The 24,359-nt window shown below is 42.3% G+C and overlaps 1 protein-coding gene across 1 annotated transcript; it reads right to left on the bottom strand.

Moving 5' to 3' along the window:
• Nucleotides 1–1,369: 1,369 nt before the first annotated feature.
• Nucleotides 1,370–4,024, bottom strand: LOC147438098 (peroxidase 44-like). The gene is made up of 4 exons (XM_086487450.1): nt 3,607–4,024; nt 3,154–3,342; nt 2,767–2,929; nt 1,370–2,215 (listed from the first exon to the last, which is right to left on the bottom strand). The coding sequence occupies exons 1-4, from the start codon at nt 3,832–3,834 to the stop codon at nt 1,611–1,613; spliced, it is 1,185 nt and encodes a 394-aa protein (XP_086343576.1). The 5' UTR covers nt 3,835–4,024; the 3' UTR covers nt 1,370–1,610.
• Nucleotides 4,025–24,359: the final 20,335 nt, after the last annotated feature.

The raw sequence follows: 24,359 nt of genomic DNA, 5'->3' as shown, positions 1-24,359 counted from the left end.
CAGATTTGCATGCTTTTTCAGACTAAGATTGGCACACGTGTTCATAAGTGGTTTTCTTTTCATGCTTGGTATTTCATGCATATCATGGTTGAGCAAGAAGCAACCTATTGTTGCAACTTCCAGGTGTAAGGCAGAGTACAAGACAGTCTTCACAACTATGATTGAGTGATGCCTTATGGATGATTTGAGTGTCGAACTGGACACTACCAGTATTATCTACACTAGCGATCAGAGTGCACTTGCAGTTGCGAGAGGAACCCAAATTTTCATGCTCAGACAAAGGATATTGAGGTGCATTATCACTATGTTAGGGAGAGATTCTCAATAGGAGAGATGAGCTTGGCCTGTGTGCCCACACAAGACCACTTTGCAAATTTGTAACAATGGCATTGCCTCATGAGAAGTTCGAAGCATTTTCGCAAAGCTTTGGGCTTGCTTCCCGGATTGATCATGTCTTTAGAGCATGGCACTCCCATATACACATTGTGCCAACTTTCATTCATCGCATCACTCCCAAGGGAGATTTCTCAAACCATATATCTGGTAGTGATGTGTGTGAACACTCTTAGAGCTGTTGGAGCTTCTTTTCCCTCACTGGAAGTTTTTTTCATGTGCATTATACATACACCATCACTCTAGGGCTAACATATCTGTCTATGTGCGCCCTAAGCAATACATCCTCTATTGTGTGCCTTGAGCTTCTTCATCTTCTCCAAGCATGGCAATGCACCTCAAAGATATACCACTTTGTCAATGTTACATGCCTAACCTTTCAAAAGTTGTCTCTCACCCATCCTCATTGTTCGTCACTGTTGTGCCTTCTTCCTCCTACTTAGGAAGATGCTTAAAAACTTTGCTTGAAATTTTAAATTTTTTTGGCTATGTTTTTTAAAGGCAAACCCGTCATACAACTAGAATTCATGCCAAGTATCTAGGGTAGTCTCCAAGGTTTGTGAATTGAATGCCCAATTTTTTACCTTGAAGATCAATGTCCATAAAGCCGTGATTTTTCATTTTTCATTTTACCTTGAAAATCAATGTCCATACAACCGTAATTTTGCATTTTTAACCAAAAAATTTACATTTCACACCAAGGTATTCGAGCATCGCATAGAAATTATTGTTTGCATCAAGGTGTATAAAACCTTCCGAGTATAATGGGTTTACCTCAACACATTTATAAATAAAGGTTTTCCAAATTTGCAAAAAAAAAAACATCCCCCCCCCCCCCCAAAAAAAAAAAAAGAGAAAAAGTATTTTTCACAACTCCACCAAACAATTATCTGGCATTTGACTATACGACAATATTGTTCACTTTTACAAATTGCACGAATCTTGCAGAATAAAGAAGGGTATCATTCACACTAGATAACGAGCAAGGCATCTTCAATTTGGACAATGGAAAAAACAAGAGCTCTTTCAATGGTGTCATGAATACAAAACGCCATCTCTAGGGTTACATATTTAAAAGCTATGAATGTATCCTTTGTATTGAGATATTACAAGAGGGGAGTGAAACACATGTTGCTGATATGCTGACCTCATGCACTTAGTAAGACACCATTCACACAGCCTATATCAAGGAGTGCTTTGAGGGATGGGGGATATTCTCATGGGCCATGAGGAGGTTTACGTGGCGGTAGTGGCCCCACCCCGGGCGCCTTCGGCTTCGATCCCCTCCTACCATGGCCCGTCAATGGCACAGGTACCACCGGAGGTTTCACCGGAAGCCTCGACTTTGTCGCCGGCTGCCTTCGTGCTGGGGCCGCCGGCTTTCCACTAGTGTGAACATGGCCATTGGAGACATTGCATTTGAATCTTACCTCACCAAGAGGACTAGATCCAGTGATGACACCAATGTTGGCCATCTTGATTATGGACTTCACAAATGCAGGGAAGAAAGCTTGAGGAGAGGTGAAATTGCGCACGTGCGATGCCGTCGAGGGGTCCGCAATGATCTCCTGGTCAATCTGGAGAATGCCATTGCCCGCCACGAGTTGGTGGTAGTAGGCAGAATCAAAAAGGGCAGGTGTTGCTTGATCCAAATTGATGGGGGGGTCAGCATCTGACTCTGTGAAAAAAGGGTTTGGGCATACAGTTGACAACCGTGCCGCTAAAACTGGATTCATGTTTGGATCGGCCCCGCCAGTACCGCGAAAATTGAAAAGGCGATCATTGAAGAACCCACACAATGCAACTCCGACTGTATGAGCACCTGTGGATCAAGACAACATCGTATCACATCAATCCACATGGATATACACAGATCATACTGACTCAAATCTGTCAAGACAAAAGCATATAACATTAAACCAATGGAGATACACAGATCATACCAATCAAAACGGACGGACATTCATGCAAGCTAGCAAAGCTCATCTAGATAAGCAGATGAATGCCCCTGCCAACCAAGTAAAAATGGTGTGTGGCATGTTCATAGTGAGCCTTACATGCTCTACAGCAATGTACTTCACAACATATAGCATTAATGTAGCAATGCATCTGTATGACGGCACGAGACGATATAGACATTGAATGGCATTACACCACCAATTTTCGACCACGTTCACTCAAAAACCAGCAAGATGTCTTTCATTCACTTGCCAAAGTTCATGTCTGACTAGATAGATTCAAGCAAAACCAGAGATCAGGTTTAACAACCCAAAATGACCTGCATTTACTCACCCGACGCATCATCAGCAACACACAATGTATCCCAAATTTAGCATCATGCTTACATCCATCACATAGACACAATGTCCTTACCAAGGAGAGCAACCATGTCCTCTGCATCCAATCCCTTCTCGAAAAAGCTCTCCCTAGACTGCTCCACAGGGAATGCCGGACTAGGCAAGTTCAGCGCCTCTTCTTTTATCGACACCTTTCCATCCAGCCTTCCTGTCGGCACATCGTACCTAGGGCCTCCAGCCTATCCTTTCCATTCACCAAAGATTAAAGATCAGTTTGTAAGGAATCACAGAAATCCTTCTTCAATCCAAAATTAACTGTTTCCTTAAGAAACCATGGCAACCTACTTACAAGTGAAAGTTGCAACCAGCATGCCAATGACCCTCAAAAGCAAATAAGCTAATATTATACTAAGGCAGGCATCAGAGTGCCATGCAAAGAGAGCAATGAGACAATGTAGCTCACCAATGACACTGCATCACGTGTTGCCATCGCCAAAATGTCAGCACAGGACACCACACCTGGGCACACCGACTCTACGGCCTTCTTGGCAGCATCAATTACATCAAATCCCCTTAATGTCAAGTTGGGCAAGGCATCCTTTTCGGCTGGATGCCCGGGCTTTGAATCCAGTAAGACAGATGCATCGGCACCCTGAAAACGCCAATGCAAGATGTCATTTGCCATACCTCAGAAAGCACTCTCTAGTAGCCATTTCTTTGGGTCTGATGTCTGGTTTAGAAGGGGTGTGTGTGTGTGTGTGTGTGTGTGTGTGTGTGTGGGTGTGTGCGTGCGCGTGCGCGTGCGCGTGCGCGTGCGCGTGCATGTCAATACATGTGTGTATATGTGCATCTCTCTCTCTCTCTCTCTCTCTCTCTCTCTCTCTCTCTCTCTCTCTCTCTCTCTGGAATGCATTACCCTGACAAAAGCATCGTGGAAGAGCATGCGAAGCAGGGCCGGCGTAATGCTCTTGTCGACCAGGAACTTCTTGCGGACCTGGGCCAGAATGAGGCTCTCAGCTCGTGGGCAAGTTTTGCTGTAAAAGCCTACCACTGTGGACGCAGAGGCTTGGGAAGTAAGGACTTGAAGCAATGCAACAGAGCACAGAAGCAGCAAATGAGCAGGGGCAACCCACAAAAGCTGCATAGCTGAGGAGAGCTGTAATGTGGCAAGGCAGAAGAGGACGAAGGCAGCGCGTGTGTGGGTATTTTCTTGTGTGTATGTATATGTGTGTGTGGGTGTTTTGAGGGGTCGGTACTTCTGACGGGAGTATAGAGCACATGAGAGAGAGAGAGAGAGAGAGAGAGAGAGAGAGAGAGAGGCTTTGTGTGTGTAGGCGCTGTGTAGAGCGAGGTGGGCTTTCCTGCTCTCCACTTTGAAATGCGCTAGACAACGGATTCCCCACATCAACATACAGCTATAGCATTGTACCATTTGCGTAAAATCATATCCATCCTCACTTTTAATCGGCAAAAGTAGGTAACAATACCTAGGCCTAGTTTTATTCAATTTATTTGGTTTCTATCATGCTGCATTGCTGAGCCTCGCTAGTGCTGAGTCCGGACATGATTGGATGAGTGAGTGCCCAGGGCGCCCCTTTTGCTGTAGATTTTTATCCCCACCCTTTTACAAAACCTTTGATGTTTGAACCATGTCGGAGATTCCCATCAGTTTGTGTGCAAAACAAATCCTCTCTAAGTCTAGCCTGTGGGCATTAGGCTCCATACTTAGAAAATGATATAGAGCCCATTCATGTGGAGCAATGGTTGGCAACTCGTTGCCAAACCGGCAACCAGCAAGTATTCAATTCACATGGAAAGCCAAAATTTCGCAAACATATTGAAAAATGGTGTTTTCTTCTGTGCGAAGCTGCAAAAGTGAACAGAATTTTGTCAATTTCCGTGGTCTCCAGCCTGCTCCACCTCCTCCCCTAAGAGCAGCATCGCAACTAGTTTGCAACCAGGTGCAAACTTTTCCTTTGCAACCCCTTATAGGAAACCAAAGTGGTTCGCAACTAGTTGCAAACCGAAGCTCCACGTGAAATGGCTCATAGAGAACTCTTTCTGGCATCCCATCCCATAGTAAAGGTGTTTTGCCGCGAACTCGTCATTATCTCACATGCGGGTCCCTTAGGAGGGATCTAGTGCCCAAACTACATGATGCAGTACGGGTTTGATGTCCATCGTCAAATCATCTAGTAAGCTGAGCATCGTTAAATCAGGGAGTAAACTAGGGTATTGTACACCCGCCATGCCCACAAGACATGCACCATGGTGTGGTGGTATGGCATGTGCATGGGGACCATGAGGTTCTAAGTTCAAACCCATGCGATGCAAGGGCCATCAGGCAAGGATGAACTAAGCACAAACTTCTGGTAAACCAAGGGCGCTATCGTTTGCCCCTTAAAAGAATTGGATGGTCAAGATCACCAAATGATCTGTTGTCATTGGTCCCTCTTGAAAAATCATGTGTGAGCTAGGGTAAAGGAGCCAGTTGTAACACATGTGCCTTTTAAAAGTCATGCACGCCCCAATTTAGAGACAAAAATTTGGAATATGCTAGGAATCTTGCTTATGTGTCAACTTGTGATTTCCTGAAAACTGTACCATTACACTGGGCCTTGGGTGTTTCTAACCCCTAAAAGACCTCAAAATTTAAACTTTCTCAAATTGACGGCCCAAATTAAATTAAAAAAATATCAATCTTGGTATTACCTAATCCGCCTTTGCATGAGGAATCTCATGCAAATTTCAAAATTCAAATCTGACCAAATTTGCAAAATCCCACCCAAAATTACACTTTTTTTCTTGAGTATCTCTAAAGTGGCTCCTTAACCCTAGTCATTTTCATTGATAAAAATGCGAGCCGCCTTTCACACAATACACTAAATCACCAAAAAAATTTATGAGTGTACCATCCAACTTTTTTTTTTTTTTTTTTTTGGGGGGTGGGGGTGTTTGTTGGGGGGGGGGGGGTTTCCAAATTTTATATATATATATATATATATATATATATATAGAATTCATGATCTTGATCTCACGAAGATGTTTGGCACGAGAAAACCTATATTATCCTTGTTTATTGACTTTGTCCATGTAATTTCAAATAGGCGAGTGAGATTTCGTTGCCTCCGAGACAGCGGTGCTGCCCACAGCAAGAACAATAAAGTAATATACAAAGCCTATTGTCTCACAAACCAAGACAATATAATGATATCTGCAACTCGCAACCACAAAATGGCTTCACATATGCACATTCTTTCTTAAATGAATCTTTATGCCAACTTGTTGCATAAGACAACTTGCCTTCAAGATGCAAGCATGGGTGATTGCATATGGAGAAAAAGTCTCAATTTGCATTTGCTCCTTCCCTTGTCCCAGCTTGACATTTTAAACAATCAATGAGGTCATACTAACCACACATTAGATTGAAAGTCAAACAAAACAATGCAAGGAATTGGTGGTTTTTTTACTATTGATTATACCATTTAAGATTACGCCTATCATTATGGAAATTCGACCTTTATCATTCCTATATGGATTTAGTGTGAGCTACTCAATCACATAGTGCACGATAGAGGCATGCATTGGATCAATGATTCCACTAATGTTAGGTAGTGAATGTTGGAATAAAGCCCCATGTGGCCGGTTGGAGATTACAGTGAGGCTGTGAAATTTTCAGCACTGTTTTGTTGTAGGATTTTGGTTGAGAAAAAGATTTATTTTTTCCTTGATTCTCGTTATCCTTTTCGGAAACGTCGTGATCTACAACTTTCTACGTGAAAGTTTTTCCAAATTCAGCACTGATTTTGTTGTACTTTTGGCAGACTACCTGCACGTTTAGGGTACACAGCTGTAGATTTTTATAGGTCTGTTTTGACCTTTAAAAACAACACATTTCAGGTCCATTCTCAAAACCTTCCAACCATTTTTGCGTGGTCTACAAGTTTGCAGAAGGAAGTTTCTGCAAATTTTGAACGGTTTGGGAGATATGGGCTGACCGGCTGCAGGGTGTTCGGAAAGTTGAAGATTATGTATGCCTATTGTGGTGATTTGCTACAGTCGGAGAGCTCGGATTGAGCTTTGTCATTCTCTTGTTTTGTGCATTAATGTTTTGCTCCCAATGAAGAGAGTGTCGGTTGAGATTTTCAACAAATTTATGTGCATATGTTAAGAACACTTTGTGGATGTATACATTCTTGTGGACTCTCAAGATTCGAGAGTGGATTGATCACAGGTTATGTACATTGACTTGTGCGATTAAGCAGATTTCAAGAGTGTGGTGCACGGATTTGCAGAGAGTTTTGCAAGCATTTTTAGCATAATTATGAGTTGAATTTTTAGCTGATTCGGACGCTCATTTGATACATGCTTGATGCACGTTTATATTGCCATATGGATGCACATGATGTGCGCTTTTTGGGAGATGATATTCTTTGCCTTGCAATGGCATATGTGGGTTGATTTTCAGTTGTTTTGAGCATCAATTTGTGCCATATTTTGGTTAGTTTGCATCCAAGCTTATGCTAGTATATGCCTCGCTTATAGAGTGCGGTTGATGCACTTTGTGTTTCAGATTACAAGATTGTTTTCCAAGTTTAGGGAGTTGAGACTTTGGGGCAGCTTATGTATGCTTGAGTGCAAATTTTGCGCATGATTTTCTCATGGTTTTGAGCATGTTCATGGCATGTATGGTTATTATGGTTAGATAGCCAAATATTGCCAAAACTATGTCTGATTTTTTTTTGCGAGTTTATTTGTTTATGCACATGGTTTGCAATCATGTTTTGATTGCATTTAGCACTCAGTGGTTGCTTTGCCAAAGTGTTTTGGCATCACATTGTGAGAGTGTTTGCTCACCGGATTACGTCATTTGACATATATGTGGTAATCTCTTTAGGAGGAAGATTGCTGATGATAGTTACCACATAGTGCTCTTGCATCATTTGAGCGATTTTTCTCACTTTGTTTCGTTATATTGATCGCCATATTTTGTTGACACTTCTCTTAGACAGCTTATGCCAGCTTTTGTTTTTGAAAGTACTTGGTGTATGAGTTAGCCAAGCTTTGGCTATTGTCAATTGATCGAATTTGTGCTTGGTCTTGTCATAGGTTATCACCATGGATTTGGCATGTACATCATTGTCAAGATTTGTGCTTTTCCATAAAAGTTTGATGGTTCAAACTTTGAGCATTGGAAAGCAGGTATGCATGATGCATTGACTCAGTTGGGCCAAGTGTTGCCACTACAGGGCATGGATGCTAGGCCAGAGTCTATGACTGACGATGAGTGGGAGTACTTGGATGAGCTTGCATGTTCGACGATCATGTTATGCATTGGTGAGTATGTCTATCACATTGGTTTGAATGCATGTTGTAGAAGGTGAGGACAATCCCAGCAGGCGGGAACTGTCCCTTAGAAGGCCGAACAGTGGATCAGTCACACCAACAGTAATTACCGCACGCATTTAGTACAGTAACTCTTGGAAGCTATAAATAGGACCCACTACATTGTAATCGGGCTTCTTCCTTCTTAGTTTTTTGGCTTAGTTGCTTGTCTTTCGACCTCCAAGCATTCTCAAGTTACAATCTCTTTGCCTCTAGCTTCACTCTGTAATCATTACTTCATGTAATCATTCGAGCTTAAACTCATTACACACTGTATTGGTTGTCCTTGAGTTATTAATATGAATCTGCAAATACTTTTCCAGTTGTCCATTATGTCTCTGGTCTCAGTATACGATTCCAGTTCAGTTAACTACTTCAGTCCAGTCAGTTCTCTATTTCAGTTTCACTAACTGAACTGACGACCTAACCAATAGCTTTAAATTCTAACACTAGAATCAACTATCTGAAGAGATCAGCTCCACTTCCATTTTGGTGATCACCATGGTTAGAGCTGTTCGCTTTTTGACCAGAAAACTTTTATCTCCCAGTTAAAATTTTCAATTGTATTGATAGCGCCCAAAGCCAGTCGTAGTCATAAACCGTCAACCCGGTTAGGCACTGATTCCAACCGCATCGACCCTATTCTTGAGGAATCAGAAAGAGAGTCTGATCCTAAGAAGGACCCGGTGACTGAGACTGAGGCTCAGGAGGAGCACAGTCATGCTGATGAGGCCAAGGACTCTCAGCACTCCAGTCATTCCCGAAGGAGAAGGGCTGAGCGGGAAGAACACAAGACCATGAGTTCTCAATCCACACACAGAGATGTTGGGGCCAAGGGCAGCAAGGGTAGTCGTCACAGTTCCAGCAGAAAAGCCAGAGAAGAGACAAAAACTGCGACTAAAGAAGAAATTGATTGGGATGCTGATACATACCACTACAAGAAGTCTTCAAGACGGAGCCAGGCTCCCAAGGCCAAAGAAGCAGAGACGATGCTGACCGGCATGATTATACCTCATTGAAAATCTTGTTCCCAGTGTTCAAAGGAGGGAAGAAAGATAATCTAGATGTTTATATCCAAGCTTTTGAACAGTATGCTAAGTTGAAGAATATTGATGAAGATGACTGGGGAGAATACTTTCCTCAGACACTAAAAGATGCAGCAAGAAAATGGTACTACTATTACTCAGTTTGCCAACTTAGATCATACAACAAACTTCTCAAGGCTTTCAGACTGGAATATTCAGACAACAGGGGTAATGAGGGCATCCTCTATGAGCTAGATAAGATAAAGTAAGGGAAATTATCAGAAGTTATGTTGAGAAAATCAAGGAGTTAACCACGCAGTTGCAGGAGCCACCGTCAGAAAAGAGGTTACGAGCATGGTTTTTAAATGGGTTCCGCAGTAAGAAGCTCAGAGAACAGGAGCACCAACAAAGAAATTTAATAATTTGGTACATCGAACTCTGAAGCTTGAACAGCAGGCTAAAAAGGAGAGAAGTCACAAGAAAAGGAGGTCAAGCAGTAGCAGTTCTTCCACTGATAATTCTGATTCCAGTGAGACATCCACTAGCTCTAAAAGCAGCTCGGATGAAAAGAGCAAAGATAAGGCCAAGAAGGGGTCTTGGTTTAGAAAGATTGATGAAATGGCCTCGTAGATTGCTGAAATCGGCCAGACCAGGCAATCAGTTAGGAGAATGGAAACTTGGTGTTCAAGGTGCAAATCTAAGGACCATGTTTTCAATGAGTGTCCATAGCGTACCTATTGCAAAGCATATGGTCATTTATGGAACAATTGTGGTATTTGTATTCATCACTTCAAGAAGGGAAAGGATTTGTCTGTAGTGGCATTTAGCAATGCTGAACCTGCCGAGTGGAGACAACCAGTGTAACCCAAGAGGAGAAATCATGTACCAGTGGTACTGGTACTGGGCGCGGCAGGTACCAAGGAGGTACAAGTCGAGTCCGGGGTCGTGGTAACTTTCAAAATCGAAGCCTTAACTGTTATACTTGTGGAAAGTATGGGCATTTTGCGGCTCAGTGTCCAGAAGCACCTAGCACTGCGGCTACTGAGGCGAAAACCCCAGAGCCAGTTCCAATACATGCAGTAAAGGTGTAGTCATTGAGGAAATCCCATATGAGCCGGCGAAACCAGTTAGTTCTGAAAGTAGCAAATGGGCTCAGCAGAGAGAGGTGTGGAAGGCAAAGGGTAAAGAGAAGGTAGTCAATAGATGGTAGCAACATAAAGAATTGGTGGCTAAGATCACAGAAGATCTAGCCAAGAAGCTACCAGAGCAGCCAGAAAGTTCTGATGCTCAGGTTATTCAAAAGATATCAGCCCAGTATTCTGAGCAAACAAAACCAGATCAGTCAGGGTCTGGGATTCTTGAGACTGTGCTGCTACAATTCAAGGACTGGTGGAGGAATTAGGGAATGTTAAATCAGATATAACTGCAACAGGAAATAATGAAGGAGGCGTAGTAGGTACCAGAACAGAGGAGTGGCACTGTGCAGATAGTCCCAATTCTTCAAGTTCTGATAATAACTCGGATCAAGAGAGAGAAGAAATTCATGTTAAGATCTGTGAAAGAATTCAGAAACTGACATTTGAACTGGAGGACATCAGAAAAACTTTGCCTGCACAGCAAAATTCATCAGACAACGAAGGAAGGTCGAAGTGGAAGCCAGATCAGTTGACTTAGCAGCTATCAGAGATTATGAAGTGTCGGTGATCCAGGTAGACTACAAGGTTAGAAAACCTTGGGAGCCACTATTCGATGTCATACTGGATGGAGGGGCAAGAGTAAACATACTGGGGACACACCTTCAGCAAAGGATGGGTATCACGTACTTGAAACCAGTCCCTTTCAAAGTTAGAATGGCAGATCACCAAGTTGTGCATGCAACTAGGATGATGGAGAGTATGCAAATAAGGGTGGGAAAAGAAAAGTGCAAGACCAGCTTCTTGGTACTAGATGTGCAAGGCGCATATGGGATGCTACTGGGGCACCCATGGTTGCGAATGGCACAGGCTGTTCACGACTATGCCAATCAGACTCTAACAATACAAGACACCAGCAGAAGAATTCAGATCCAAACGAACAACATTAGAAGCTGGAGAAGGCACTCTGACCAGTAAAGAAAATTGAGAGGATGCTGGCAACAATGAATATTTTCCATTAGCTAAGATAGATCTAAATGTAGTATTATTTGGCAAAGATCAAGCTGAAAAGAAAAGGAAGCAATTTCCATGTCAGTTCACCGAACTGAATTGTGGAGAACAACCAATTCAGCTAATCGGTTGACTCTACAGAAGAATTCTCAAATTCCAGTACGCCAGTGACCTCTGAACAAGTAAGAGGAGGAAATTACTGAAGTCCAGAATGATGGTTCAGAACTAAGGGGTCCGTCTTGGGATTATGCGGAGAAGTCCCAAAAGGAAGGGAGGTGGGCCTAACTGGTTGCTTCCAGATGATCAAGAAATCGAAGAATGGAACCTGGGTTCTGAGGAAAATCCTAGATTGATTAAAGTAAACAAGCATCTAGACCCAAGAATGAAAGGAAAAGCCCGAGTCATGTTCCAGAAGTACAAGGACGTATTCGCATGGGAACATATTGATCTAAAAGCGATAGATCCAAAGGTCTGTTAACATCGAATACCTCTGAAACCGGATGCCAGACTAACGGATGCCAGACTAGTGTGACTACAACGGCATAGAATGAATCCAAATTATGCTAAGAAGGTCAAAGAAGAGATCGATAACATTCTGAAGGCTGGATTTATCACTGGTCTCCAATAGTGACTGGTTATTTCCTATTATAGTAGTGCCCAAGAAAAATGGAAAGCTCAGGGTTTGTGTGGATTGCTGAATGCTTAGACCATCAAGGATCCTTTTCCATTACCTTTCACGGACATGCTTCTTGATGAAATTGCAGGCCACCAGATGTATACCTTTATGGATGGTTATAGTGGTTATAATCAGCTACAGATTGCTCCTGAAGACCGGAGTAAAACTACTTTTATTACTGAATGGGGAGCATTCATGTACCTGGTTATGCCGTTTGGTCTTTGCAATGCTCCAATGACCTTCCAAAGATGTATGATGGAAATATTTAGTGAATTTATCCATCGATTTCTCGCCATATTCATGGACGACCTCATTGTCTATTCAAATGAAGGGAAGCATTTTCTCTTTCTGGAAATGGTTTTCCAACACTGTAAGGAAAATCAGTTTTCTTGGTCTGGAAAGGACAACTACGTGGACACATAGTGTCCAGGAATGGCATAGAGATGGCCAACAACAAGATCCAGTGTGTCCAACAAGCTAAGGCACCACGCACAACATCGGAGTTAAGTTCATTCCTGGGATATATCAATTTCTATAGAAGATTTATTCATATGTTTGCTTCCAAGGCATTACCCTTGTATGAGCTCACAAAGAAGAACAGCAAGTTCATTTGGCTTGCTGAATGTGAGGAAAATTTTCAATGTTTAAAGAATGCCATCATCAGTGAGCCAGTCCTTTGACAACCGAATTGGAATGTTATTTTTCATGTACATGTCGATGCTTGAGGATTGGCAATGGGATCAATATTGGCTCAACCAGAAGGGAAGACTAATTATCCAATGTATTTTGCCAGTCGGAGATTCAATCAGGTTGAACAAGGATATACCACTACGAAGAGAGAAGCCTTAGGAATGGTTTTCAGTTCTACCAAATTCAGACACTATTTGCTAAACAAGCTATTTCATTTTTATGTGGATCATCAAGCATTATTATTTTTTATTAACAAAGTCATTATTCAAGGAAGACTGATAAGATGGATGATGTTCCTGATGGAGTTTGAATTCTGTATATTTCATAAGCCCGATACCATTGTGGTTCTGATTTCCTATCTAGGAGTACTGATGGCTACTCCGAAGTATCCTTGAGAGATGAGCTAGTGGATGTAGAGGTGTTTCAGGTGACAGTTGAGGAAAACATCGATCTAGAATGGTATGGTATATATCAAAATCAGAAGAAGGCTCTGATTATTAAGAGTCTGAAGTTCACCATCATTGCAGTATTGCTCTATAAACTGGGAGTAGATGGGGTTCTTTGAAGGTGTGTGCCAATGGAAGGGAGAATGCAAGTTATTTATGAGGCACATGATGGGGATTTTGGAGGACATTTCTCCATTGATATTACTTACAAGAAGATTTTGCAGGTTGGATTATGGTGGCAAACTCTAATATTTGTTATTAGAAGCTTTTGCAAAACATGTGATATATGCCAACAGATGGGCAGACCAACAACAACAGATATGACTCCTCTTACTCCAGTTCAACCATTGGGAGTATTATGAAATGGGGTCTAGATTTCATGGGTCCATCCAAGAAAGTCACTCCAAGGAAGAACCGGTATATACTAATGGCACTTTTTATGTCATCAAATGGGTGAAGGCCAAGGCTCTTCCAGATAACACCGCAAAGTCCACTGTTGTGTTTCCATTTGAAAATATTATCTGCCGATATGGATGTCATGTGGAGATTGTGTCTGAACAAGGGACACACTTCATTAATGATACTATGGATATTCTGATGGAAATGCTCTCAGTAAAGCACCAAAAATCAACGCCATATTATCCCACGTGCAATGGGCAAGCAGAGAGTAGTAATAAAACCATCAAAACCATTCTTACCAAGACTGTGCAGAAGGAGCCACATCAGTGGGATCTTAAGCTCGAGACTGCTCTATGGGCCTACAGGACAACTTTTAAAGTCACTATTGGACTAACACTGTTCAAAATGGTATATGGGACTAAAGCTATAGTGCCTATGGAATTTGTGATACCCAGTCTCAGGATGGCGGTAGAGTATGGATTGGATTTCAATTCAATCTCAAAAGTAGACTGGAGTAATTAGCAAAGTTGGATGAGTTAAGGCAACGTGCTATGCTAGAACAGGAAATTGTTCAACAAAGAAGAAACGCTAGCATGATAGACGAATCAAAGTTAGGCAGTTCTAGAAGGGCGACTTGGTTCTGCTCTATCAATCCAAAATCAGTCCTAAGAAACCAAATTTCAAGATAGCTTGGACCGGTTTGTATGAGGTCGATTGGGTGTTTTCCAATGGCATAGTTAGGTTGAAAGATTTATCTGGATTACTGCTGCCAGGTGTTTATAATGGGGGCAAGATTAAGCCATATTATTCTAATGAGAAAGAGACTTCCAGAGAAGAAGATATTGGCATTCAAGGAACTGATGACCAGGAAAATTTAGAATCAGCTATTCTAAATCTTTTTCATGTACAACCAGTACCAGAGCCAATCAAGGTGTCAGAAAAGTCTTAGTACGACAAAACAGTGCCAGTAGCAGAGACAGTAACGTATCCGGGCCAGTATAAGTTTTTATGGGAAAAAGGGTCAGTAGGACTGCATGTGATAATCATTAAATGGAACATGGTGAGTATTAGCCAATGCATGTGTACCACATCGCTGATGATGCATAAAACTCTAGGAACAGTAAGTAGTGGAGCTTTTATGGTGCGAACGCGCACAACAGTAAGGTGAGTGGGCATTCTTCCTCACAAATCTCCTTCGCGACACTGCCTGCTGTTCCACATTCGCCATTGCCAATCTCTGAGGCTTCTTCACTACAACCACACACATCCTCGTCCGAAGAATCTCACTATCTATCCTAACCAGACACACCTGGCTACGGATTTGACTATCCAAGTAAGTCTTCTTCCTCTACAGACTTATCGTTCTCACAGTGCATGGGCAGAAGAAAAATGTCGGAGAAGATGTAGGATACCATAGATGAAACTTCGGCACTCATCACCTCTATTGAAGCTTCTCTACCACTTATTCCCCACAGCAAGATACAACGGTATGTGTTTACTGAACAAGTCGAAGTGTTGTTGCGACTGTGGGATTTGCATGTAATGGTACAAGCCACAATAATAGATTTTGGCACGTCTATAATAAAGCAGTTTCTTGATTCCTTTAATGCCGAGGAGGCTAGTGTTGTAGTCAATGGTATGAAAGTGTCAGCAACTTCTGACAACATTGCTTATGCTTGCAAAATGCCAAATGAGCCGAAGCCAACCACAGCAACTGCAGAACAGATAAGTTCATCTCTCAAGGAAGACAAAGCAGCCAAGAAAAAACAAAAGGCTAGTGAACAATGGATTCCAGTAGCAGGTCTGGACGTCCCTTCTGCTTACCGGTTTGTGGCTGAAGCTGTTAGTCTGAAAAACAACCCCATGTATGTGTCAGAAAAGTTGTTTGCAATGCTGCTTGCAAAAAGATTAGATGTTACAGGTCCAATCAACTTATGTCAGATCTTATCTCATAATGTGCTCCAACAGACTGCTAAGTTGAAGTCTCACAATGTTTTCAAAGCTTGGTATGTCTGGCAATTTCTTTATTGGGCAACTTCTCCACATGCTCATTATCAAGTGCGGATGGCTTAGAGTCAGAAGCCCATCCCAGCGACTAACAATGTTGCTATCTTCAAATGAAGAAGCTCCAGGCAATCAGTTGGCTCTAGCTGGACAAAAGAGGAAGTCCACATAGGTGGAAGCCAGTAGTTCAAAGAAATTGAAGACTACATTGGCCAAAAGCAATGCTTTCTTAAAGCAACTCAAAAGTCAAGCTAAGTCTTTGCTTACTACAAAACTTTCAGCAAGCCAGACTGCCGCAACACCTAAACAACAGACTCCAACACGGAAAACTGTTGGGACCAGTCAGCAAGAAGAGCAGATTCTAGCAAACATCATTGCTCGAAAGACCAGCAAGAAAGGACCAGTGTTGATCAGCCGACAGCTCATACTGACAAGGGAAAGGGTCCAGAATTTTTCAGTCCAGTTAGCAAAACTCCTATTCCTTTCAGTGAATTGGCTTTATTCTTAGCCAAAAAGGATAGACTGTAGCAGTTGCAGAATCACCCTCTCAAAGGACGACTAATTCTTTAAAAACCTGATGTTAAGGCGGTTACGCCGCTAGCGGAAGCTAAATAGCGAGAACTCAACCAACAACAAAATTTGTCAGACGAGGACGGAGCTTGACCCGCAAGCGCATGGAAACAACTAGGTGGGTGTCAAATCACCTACTCGACCTTCTAACGACAATCACTACTAAGGAAATCAAATCTAAGTTCTAAAATACGCAAGTGACTGAAATCCGTACTACGAACGAATGCTATACGAAACAGGATCTAGAATCGTTGAATCGATCTCAAACTCAAGGGGAAGTCTATACACTAGGTAAGAACAACACCCTAAAGACTTGAACTGCAAAATCAACCTATAACCACTCCGTGCGGTAAACGCGTATGAAGACAGGCCGAAAAATACAGGTGATCGAAACTTGACCCCGATGGTACCAATGTGTAGCTCTACTCGTTGTGGTTCTATAGATATGCCGCACGCTCCATTCCGACACACGAGTTGGAAGAAAACTCACACCGAAGCTCGTAGGAACTTACCACACATAGAAGCCGATAGCGCGCACTCTTGGTATCTGTGTGTAGCTCTCGCCGTTGCTAACACAATGGCGGTGTCGCTTCTCCAATGGCGGCTCCGTAGCTCGCGTAGCAAGTAGATAAGACTCTCTCTCTCTCTCTCTCTCACTCTCTCTCAGACACAGTCACGGCGCTCAAAAACTGACTTTGATCAATAATCTGAATCCCTTAGGTTACAAAAACTTTGGCTTATATACCTCAGCCTTGGAGGTGAGAACATCTCTAACTAATTACATCAGCAAGTGAAATTACTTCGGGATTACAAGCTGGAAACTCAATTGAGTCCCGTTACTTAATGAATGGCTCAAATCAATATTAATGTCGGAAAGACATTTACTACAATCAATGGTTACAAAATGATGAGTGTGAGCAAAAATGTGGGTGTGATCCTCTGCTGGCTCAACACTCCCCCCCTCCGCGTGCATGTCGTCCCTGACATGACTTTTATGCTTGGTCAATAAAGTCCTGTCGTCTTGAGCATCTGCAAATGTGATTCGTATCGTAGGTTGCCGATGGTCAAGGTTGGGCCGAATATTTTGCTTTCGTGGGTGAAAAAGCCGGTGTAGAAAGCTTCTTCGAATGTTTGCATGTGGAAGCTAGGCAAAAACATAATCCTTTGGTATAGGAGGTGTAACACTTTTGGAGAAGGCTGCAATGAAAGATCGTACATCGTATCAGTCACTGTGTCGGCCATCGATAGTAGATTCGAGGTCGTGGCTTTATCTGGCGCGAACACTTCAATGCAAGCTAAGAGAGTCCTGCAGATTTTCTTGAGCATCTGACATGAAAGGTCAGGAGAGCCAGAGAGCTTGATGGTGCCCGTTAGGGTTTTCACCATGTAGGCTTTACCTATTCTCTCTCCTGCCTTTGGTCCTGGCATCCTGGGCTTCTTTTCTGCAATCCTGCCATGCTCTTTCCAGTTTCTGACTCTTGGCACCGGGCAGAAGGTTGCATCCTCCTGAATCTCCTTTGGTGCCTCCACCAAGTAGATGAGGTAGGCTGGGTATTTGTTCAGCCAACCTTTCCTCCATCTAGGTTGTGAATCTACTATCTTCTTTGATTGTTCCTCCTTTGTGATGTCGCCTTCGTAAAGAGCGACATACTGCTCCTCCTCTATTCTCTTTTTCGTCTTTAGCACTTCAAATTTCATCAAAGGGAAAGGCAGGCTGGGTTGCATCCACTGTTCATGGAGCACTTTTGTGTCTAGTCCCTGAAGTCTAATGGAGATTAGGAGTCTCCTTTCCCATTCCATTTCCGCCTTGGCACTCTCCTCTGCTGACTTTTCTATTTGGTCATGGAGCCTTTGTTCTTCTTCTTCAGAGATTCTTGAAGTCGAGGCCACCTCTTGAGCTGGGGCTGGATCTTCAATTGTGGTTGCCTCTCCAGTTTCTGGTAGCTCTATGGCTGCTCCACCTGATTCTTCTTGTGGTGTCTCTGTTTCTCTTCTTTGTTGCTCTTGTAGATCTTGGAGCTGTTTGCGGAGGGCCTCATTCTCTGTCCGTAGTGTTTGATTTTCTAATGTGAGCCTCTCCTCTGCGGCCAATGATCCCTCCATAATGTGCAACCTTTGCACTTGCTCTAATCTCAGCTCTCTTTATAAGCTTCGGACATGGTCTTTCAAAGCTGGTATGATAACTCCCTCTCGTTCGGTTCCTGCTCTGCTAGCTCTAGGGGTAGTCCTGAGTCTAGTGATTGTTCTTTCTTGGAGCTTGACTCTCTCCCTTAGCTCAATGAGCTCATCCTTGGCTGCCTCCAACTCATCCTCTATCCGCTCCCTTGCTTCATGTGCACTTGTTACTTCTCTTGAAGCCTCGGCTAGCCCGGGAGTATCAAGCCGTCTCTCTCGTTTTCCGCGTCATAGAGTGATGCTTTCTGACTTTCAGATTCAGTCATAGCATTCTCTAATTTTCTCTGCAACTCCGCTTCCCTTTGTTTGGCTGTCTCAATCTCTACTTCCTTTGCCTTGGACCTTTCTTTTATCTTGCTGAGCAATTCATGCACCATGTGCATGTCTTTTTCATCATCATCTGTCAACTCTAAAGCTCTTTCTGCCACCACCTCCACTGGCTTTGGCTCTTCTAGTACTTTCGGTTCGTCCAGTTTCTCTTCACTTTCTTTTGTACTCTTTGTTTTTTTCTCCGTCCCTCTCCGTTCATCTTGTTTTTGTAGGGTGATCCCATAAACTACCTCAAGGGCCTCTTCTTCAATGTATCCTATCGCTACCAAATCCTCATAATCATTTCTCTTTTGCTAAACTGGATCTATCTTCTTTTCTTTGGTCTCGGCCTCTGGCTTTTCCAAATCATCTGTGTCCACCTCTACTGTGGTCTCCTCCATAATTTTTTCCGTCTTCTTAGGGCTTGGTACATCCTTCATAGAGGGATATCGGTCCTCAGCTTCCTTGGCCTTCCCTTTGTCGGCTTGCCCATCTTTCTCTTGGGGCTTAGTAGACTCATCTACTTTCCTTTTCCCCTTGTCGTCTTTTTTCAGCTCAGCTTTTAATTGTTGTACCTCCTCTTCAGTGTATGGCTCGACAGGTTGCTGCTCCAGAATAGCCTCTGACTCTTCATAAGCTTTAATATATTGATCGTATTGATCAATATGTGGCCTGGCTGAGCTAGTTCCGACTTTAGTGGGGTCTGGCACCCACTTTTCTTTAAAGTCACCCTTTAGAGCTCTTTCCGCTCTAAACTGCTCCACTAGTCTTTCCATTCTTGCCGCTTTCTGACTTTTGGTTTGCTTGGGAGCAACCTTCTTCTTTACTTTCTTCTTAAGCGGCTCGTCCACATCCTCTGCAGGTTCTGAAACTACTTCTAGTTTCTGGCGTGCTCTTGTGGATGCCCTCTTGGATACTTCGGGCTGTTCTTCCTCCTCGTCGGCTTCTCTAAGCCACTCATTCTGGGAGGGAGCCTTTGGCCACTGATCTCTAGCTCCAATAGCTTCATAAGCTATTCTTGTCAGAATTTCCGCTCCTCCTATGTATTTTGGCTTCTCGTTGTGCATGGCAATTACTTGCTCGTGGATGTGTTGAGCGTAATTCACCTCTTTTGGCATATTGCTCTTTAATGCCCATGTGATGGTGGTCGCAATGGCATGGGGTGGTGTCGTATACTTTTGCGGTCTCTTACTGCAAACATGGAGAAACTGGTTGTACAGTCGGCAAAGGGTTGTCGCGCTTGGGTCCGCCATATCTCCATAGGTTGCATTTTGCTTCTTGGGCCCATAGACCTCTATGGCCTCCCTTCTTTCCCTGACCAAGCTCCCTTTGTTGTGCAGCTTCAATGCGTCTACAATGAGCTGTGGAGTGATCTGTACTTCTACTTTCTCTCCATCCATGGCTGTCAATGTGGCCTTTCCATCCTTCTGAATGGATGTTGCCAACTCGTACACTCTTCTTGTATCCACACCTAATGGTATCGAGGTGAAGAAACTGTGCAAGTCTGCCCTTTCCAGGTACCTGCTGATGTCTTCTGACCTGTTATAATCTACCAATTCCTGTGGGATCATCGGTACATCCACCGCTTGCCCTTGAGGATCTCTGAAAGTCCCCTGGTAGATCTTTATTCCCTCTTTCTCCAATACTGCTTCCTCCACCCAAGTTTTGGTTGGCTTGAGGGTTTCTGCTGGAATGTCAAAGGGTTCCGCTTCTGCAAGAGCATCTTTGATTGTCGGTCTTTTTCTCTTCGTTGCCGATGACTTGGCGGAATCCATGGATCCTGTAACTCCAATTTCAGAAGTTAGCGTCTTTTTAGTACTGAAAGCCGAAATGAAGCTTTTAACTATTCAAATGACTTGAAAATTGAAACATGAGCTATTCAGGGCCTAAGGATGCAAGGTAGGTGAAAAAATATGCAAACTGGGCTCAAAATCATGTTGGAGACATCATACGCGTATGATGTCTTTTGTGTCAAAATGACTTCATATTGGTTGTGCTTGTAGCTGATAGTGTATACATGAGTATCATATGCTTGGATTTGAGTTTGGATCCCATTTGGTCAAGTTTTGGCCAGTTTAGTCCAGTTCCGGCTCTTGGAAAAATTTTGAAAGGGATTTGGATTTTATGATCCAAATTGGATAAAACTTGGTGGTTCACTTTCAAATGGCATGTAGATCACTTCTATTTGGTGGTTGAAGCCTTGAGGTGCCAAAATCACATAGTGAGACATCATACACGTATGATGTCTTTTAGTGTATTTTTGGACCAAATTTCTCTATAAGCTTGGATTTGGCTTTAGATAGGCTTATTCAGTGGATTTATGAAGTTTGGATAGATTTTGGGCTAAAAATGGCTCTGGAGACATCATACGCGTATGATGTCTTTTTCATCAATTTTGCATGGGATTGGTTCTGTGGACTCCCCATGTACTAGTGAAGGACCGTCCTTACTCAAATCTTGGTTTGGACTTGAGTATGTTGGATTTGGGTCAAAAATAGGCTTTAGGTGAAGGATTTTCCCTCAATTGGGCTAATGGGGTGATCCTCTTGACCAAATGGTTCCAAATTTCATATGTAGCATGTATTAGATATATATAATGGATGTATGATGACAAATGAGCAGTTTTGGCTCTGTAAGTGCAAATAGACATCATACGTGTATGATGTCTTTTGTGTCAAAATGGTGCTTTTTGGTTCCAGATAGCTTGTAGATGTGTTTAACAACAATCCTACAAAGTTTCAATGAGTTTGGAGTTACTTTGACAAAATTAGGACCAAAAATCAATTTTATGGCCTACTTTGTATTTTTTTGGTTTTCCTTGGGTTTTCTAACTCCAATTCTCATGATACTTGGTTCATAAGATGTGATTAACATGTGGAATGAGGCTATGCACTCAAATGTTGAAATGGATGTGAAATTCATGCTGTAAGACATCATACGCGTATGATGTCTTTTCTTGAAATGTTGATCTTTTTGTGCAAAGAATGCTTTGTGCTAGTGCCCTAAGCCTTGCTAACTAGTTTTCAACTTAAAAAGTCATCAGTTTAGCTAAAAAGTCCCCCTTATAGGCATTTCAGTCTCCGAAGTCGTCTTTTTGCCTTGGAGTTGAATTTCTTCAACTTTTCTTCTCGAGAGTTGCATTTCCAGCTCATTGGATATGTTGTGAAGCCATCTATTTGGTTGAACTTGACTTTGGCTCCCCGTTCTCCATCTTTCTCCTTTTGGTTGCCCGAAAGCGTCTTTTTCACCATCGGTAAGTGAATCAGCTTTCTTTTGGGTTTTGCTTGCAAACATAAGTCATCCATGTATATTTGAAGCTGCTTGTGAAGTTTCATTTCATTCGGTCGTCAATTTCAGTCGTTATGCCAAAATGACGCTTTGTGTGTCTGTCGTCGAATCGGTTGTTTTGACCCACTTTTGGTGGTCCAAACGTGGAGATACTCCATAGTTCCATTGCCCTCGATGTTGTTAAGCTTCCTGAGGAGTTTTGTGTCGTTTCGACAACTTTTTCCTGTTTGCCTCTTGCAGGCTCTGTTGACCTAGGGTTTTTCCAGTCGTTCTTTCTCGAGCTTTGAGTGTTAGAAACCCATATTCTATACTAGGGTAACCCACCTGTAAGTTCTTCCAAGGTTTGGTTAGGCGGTTGTGCCACTACCAAGCGTTCTTCCCCATTCCCTGTCTGCTCTTGTTTCTTGGTTTTGGTCAGTTTTCGCGACAAAAGTTAATGATAAGCATCAAAAACTTATGGCAACGAGTCTACCTCTCATGTCTGGTGTTCTCTGAGCTCTCGTAGCAGTCGTAGAAGGATTTAGAAGGTTGGATGCTCCTGTGTGCTCTTTGCTCTCTCCAAGAAGGTAATAGTGGAAATGAGCTTGAAAGTGATGTGAAAAATACTTAACTTCGGACTTCCCGGATCACTTGTTACCAAATTTGACATGTGCTCCTATCTCATCGTAAAATGCACTTTAGGATTTGAAATTTCTCAATTTGGACTCCGTTTGACCTGTTTCTGAGAAATCTGTCCACTTTGCCAAAATTCTGTCATTTCGGGCTTTCCGCAACTTTTCCTGAATTGTACTCAATTTTTACCATGGGTTTCCCTTGTCATTAGGATCATCACCATCTATTCTTTTCTTTTTTCTGATCTCGTTTCACCTGCTTTTTTATTTTTCTTTTACTTTTATTAAGAAAATCATAAAAAATAAAGGAAAATAGCAAATTGAAGCCAAAAATTTCCAAACATACACAATAAATAGCTGGTAACCCTGTGTATATGAATATACACTTATTTGTGATTTCTGGACTTGGATTACCACTTTTTTTCCACTTTTTAGCTCCAAACACACTCTTATTTAGTGATATTTACACGTCTAGAGACCCAAATTCATCATTTGATCTCTTCTTGTTGCAAAACAAGGTATATAAGGGCATAAATATTATCAATATCCGCAATCAAACATAAAAATTGCAAAATCATGTAAGACACTGCCCTTGTAATATAATTTTTGTTTTTCTTTGTTTTTGTCGCTTTGTAGCTGCTTTGTAGCTCCTGTATACCTATATACCTCCCCCCCTCCTAGTCTGAGTCCTCCTGGACGACTATGAATTGTCTAAGGGCAAAGCATTGTAATTGTTTTGGTCATAAGTTCCCAATGCAATTGTAGAGCGATGATACAACAGTCTTTCCAATAAAGCTGCTCTTTGTTTGATTGAAGGATTGGTGGTCGGGTTTTGGGTTGGTTTTGGTACTTCGGTAGTAGAATCAGTAGACGGATTCTTCTTTACCTTGTTGTTCTTTTTCACAATCCAAATGTGCTTCCACTTCGCTTGTGCTTGCCACAAACTCTTTGCGACCCAAACCTGCTTTGTTCTTTGTGTTGATTTCCTCGCCTTGAAATACCTAGGAGTTTCCGTTGATTGTACTGAAGGGAGTTCCTGTTTACAAATCTTTGGGATCCAAATTTGCTTGCTATAGCTTTGTGCCGTCATGAACTTCTTTGGAATCCAGATCTGTTTCACTGTCCTTGATTGTCTGGAATCACTCTGTTGTCTGGTATTGAAGACTCTGTTTTCCACCTTTGTTTCCTCTGTCACAACCTTTTTTGGTCTCCATACCAACTTTGACTCCGTTTTTTCCCAAGGTTGAGCTGTTATATTATTGCTTGTCTTCCTTATCCACTGTTGAGAGTTCCTCGTCGAAGAGAAATCCAGTTGTATAGAAACTTTTGGTTGCCATTGCTTCTTCTTTTTCTCTGGTTGTTGTTTACCTTTGTTCTTGGATTCTTCCTTTGGAGTTGGCTCTGCTTCTTTGGTGAACTTAACTGATTGACTTTCACCTTCGTATTTGATAAGCACTGATTTAGAACTCCAGTCAATCATTGCATTGTATTGCTTCTGCCATGGTTGTCCTAGCAATAATGGATGTTGTGTAGCTTGGTCTTCAACCACGTAAAACATATGAGGATACACATACTGGTTAATCTGTATATGTAAAACTGTGCATCCGACAGTTTTGATTGAATTCTCAGAGTAACTCTTTAGCTCTTGCTTGGTAGTTTGTAATTTAGTGTCATTTGTCAATTGTCTGTACAAACGGAGTGAAAGTAGGTTAGTTTGAGCTCCTGAATCCAATAGTGCTCTGGCTTTGATTTGGTTGGTTCCTACTTTGCATTCAATGATGGGTTCTTCTTTGTCATTATCCATTTCTGTTATACTGACTACGTTTATTCGTATTGCTCCTTCATTGTGCTGTTTCTGACGTAGTAGTCTTCTTTTCTCCATTCTTTCCTTCGTCTCGGCTTGCGCTTCCTCCACAATCTTTTTCTTTTTCTGGACACGCAGCTTTT

Source organism: Adiantum capillus-veneris, chromosome 17, assembly GCF_014529385.1.
Source record: "Adiantum capillus-veneris isolate H3 chromosome 17, ASM1452938v2, whole genome shotgun sequence".
In the NCBI taxonomy this organism is placed as follows: domain Eukaryota; kingdom Viridiplantae; phylum Streptophyta; class Polypodiopsida; order Polypodiales; family Pteridaceae; genus Adiantum; species Adiantum capillus-veneris.
Note: the sequence above shows the minus strand (reverse complement) of the source record. Positions and strands in the feature narration are given on the sequence as shown.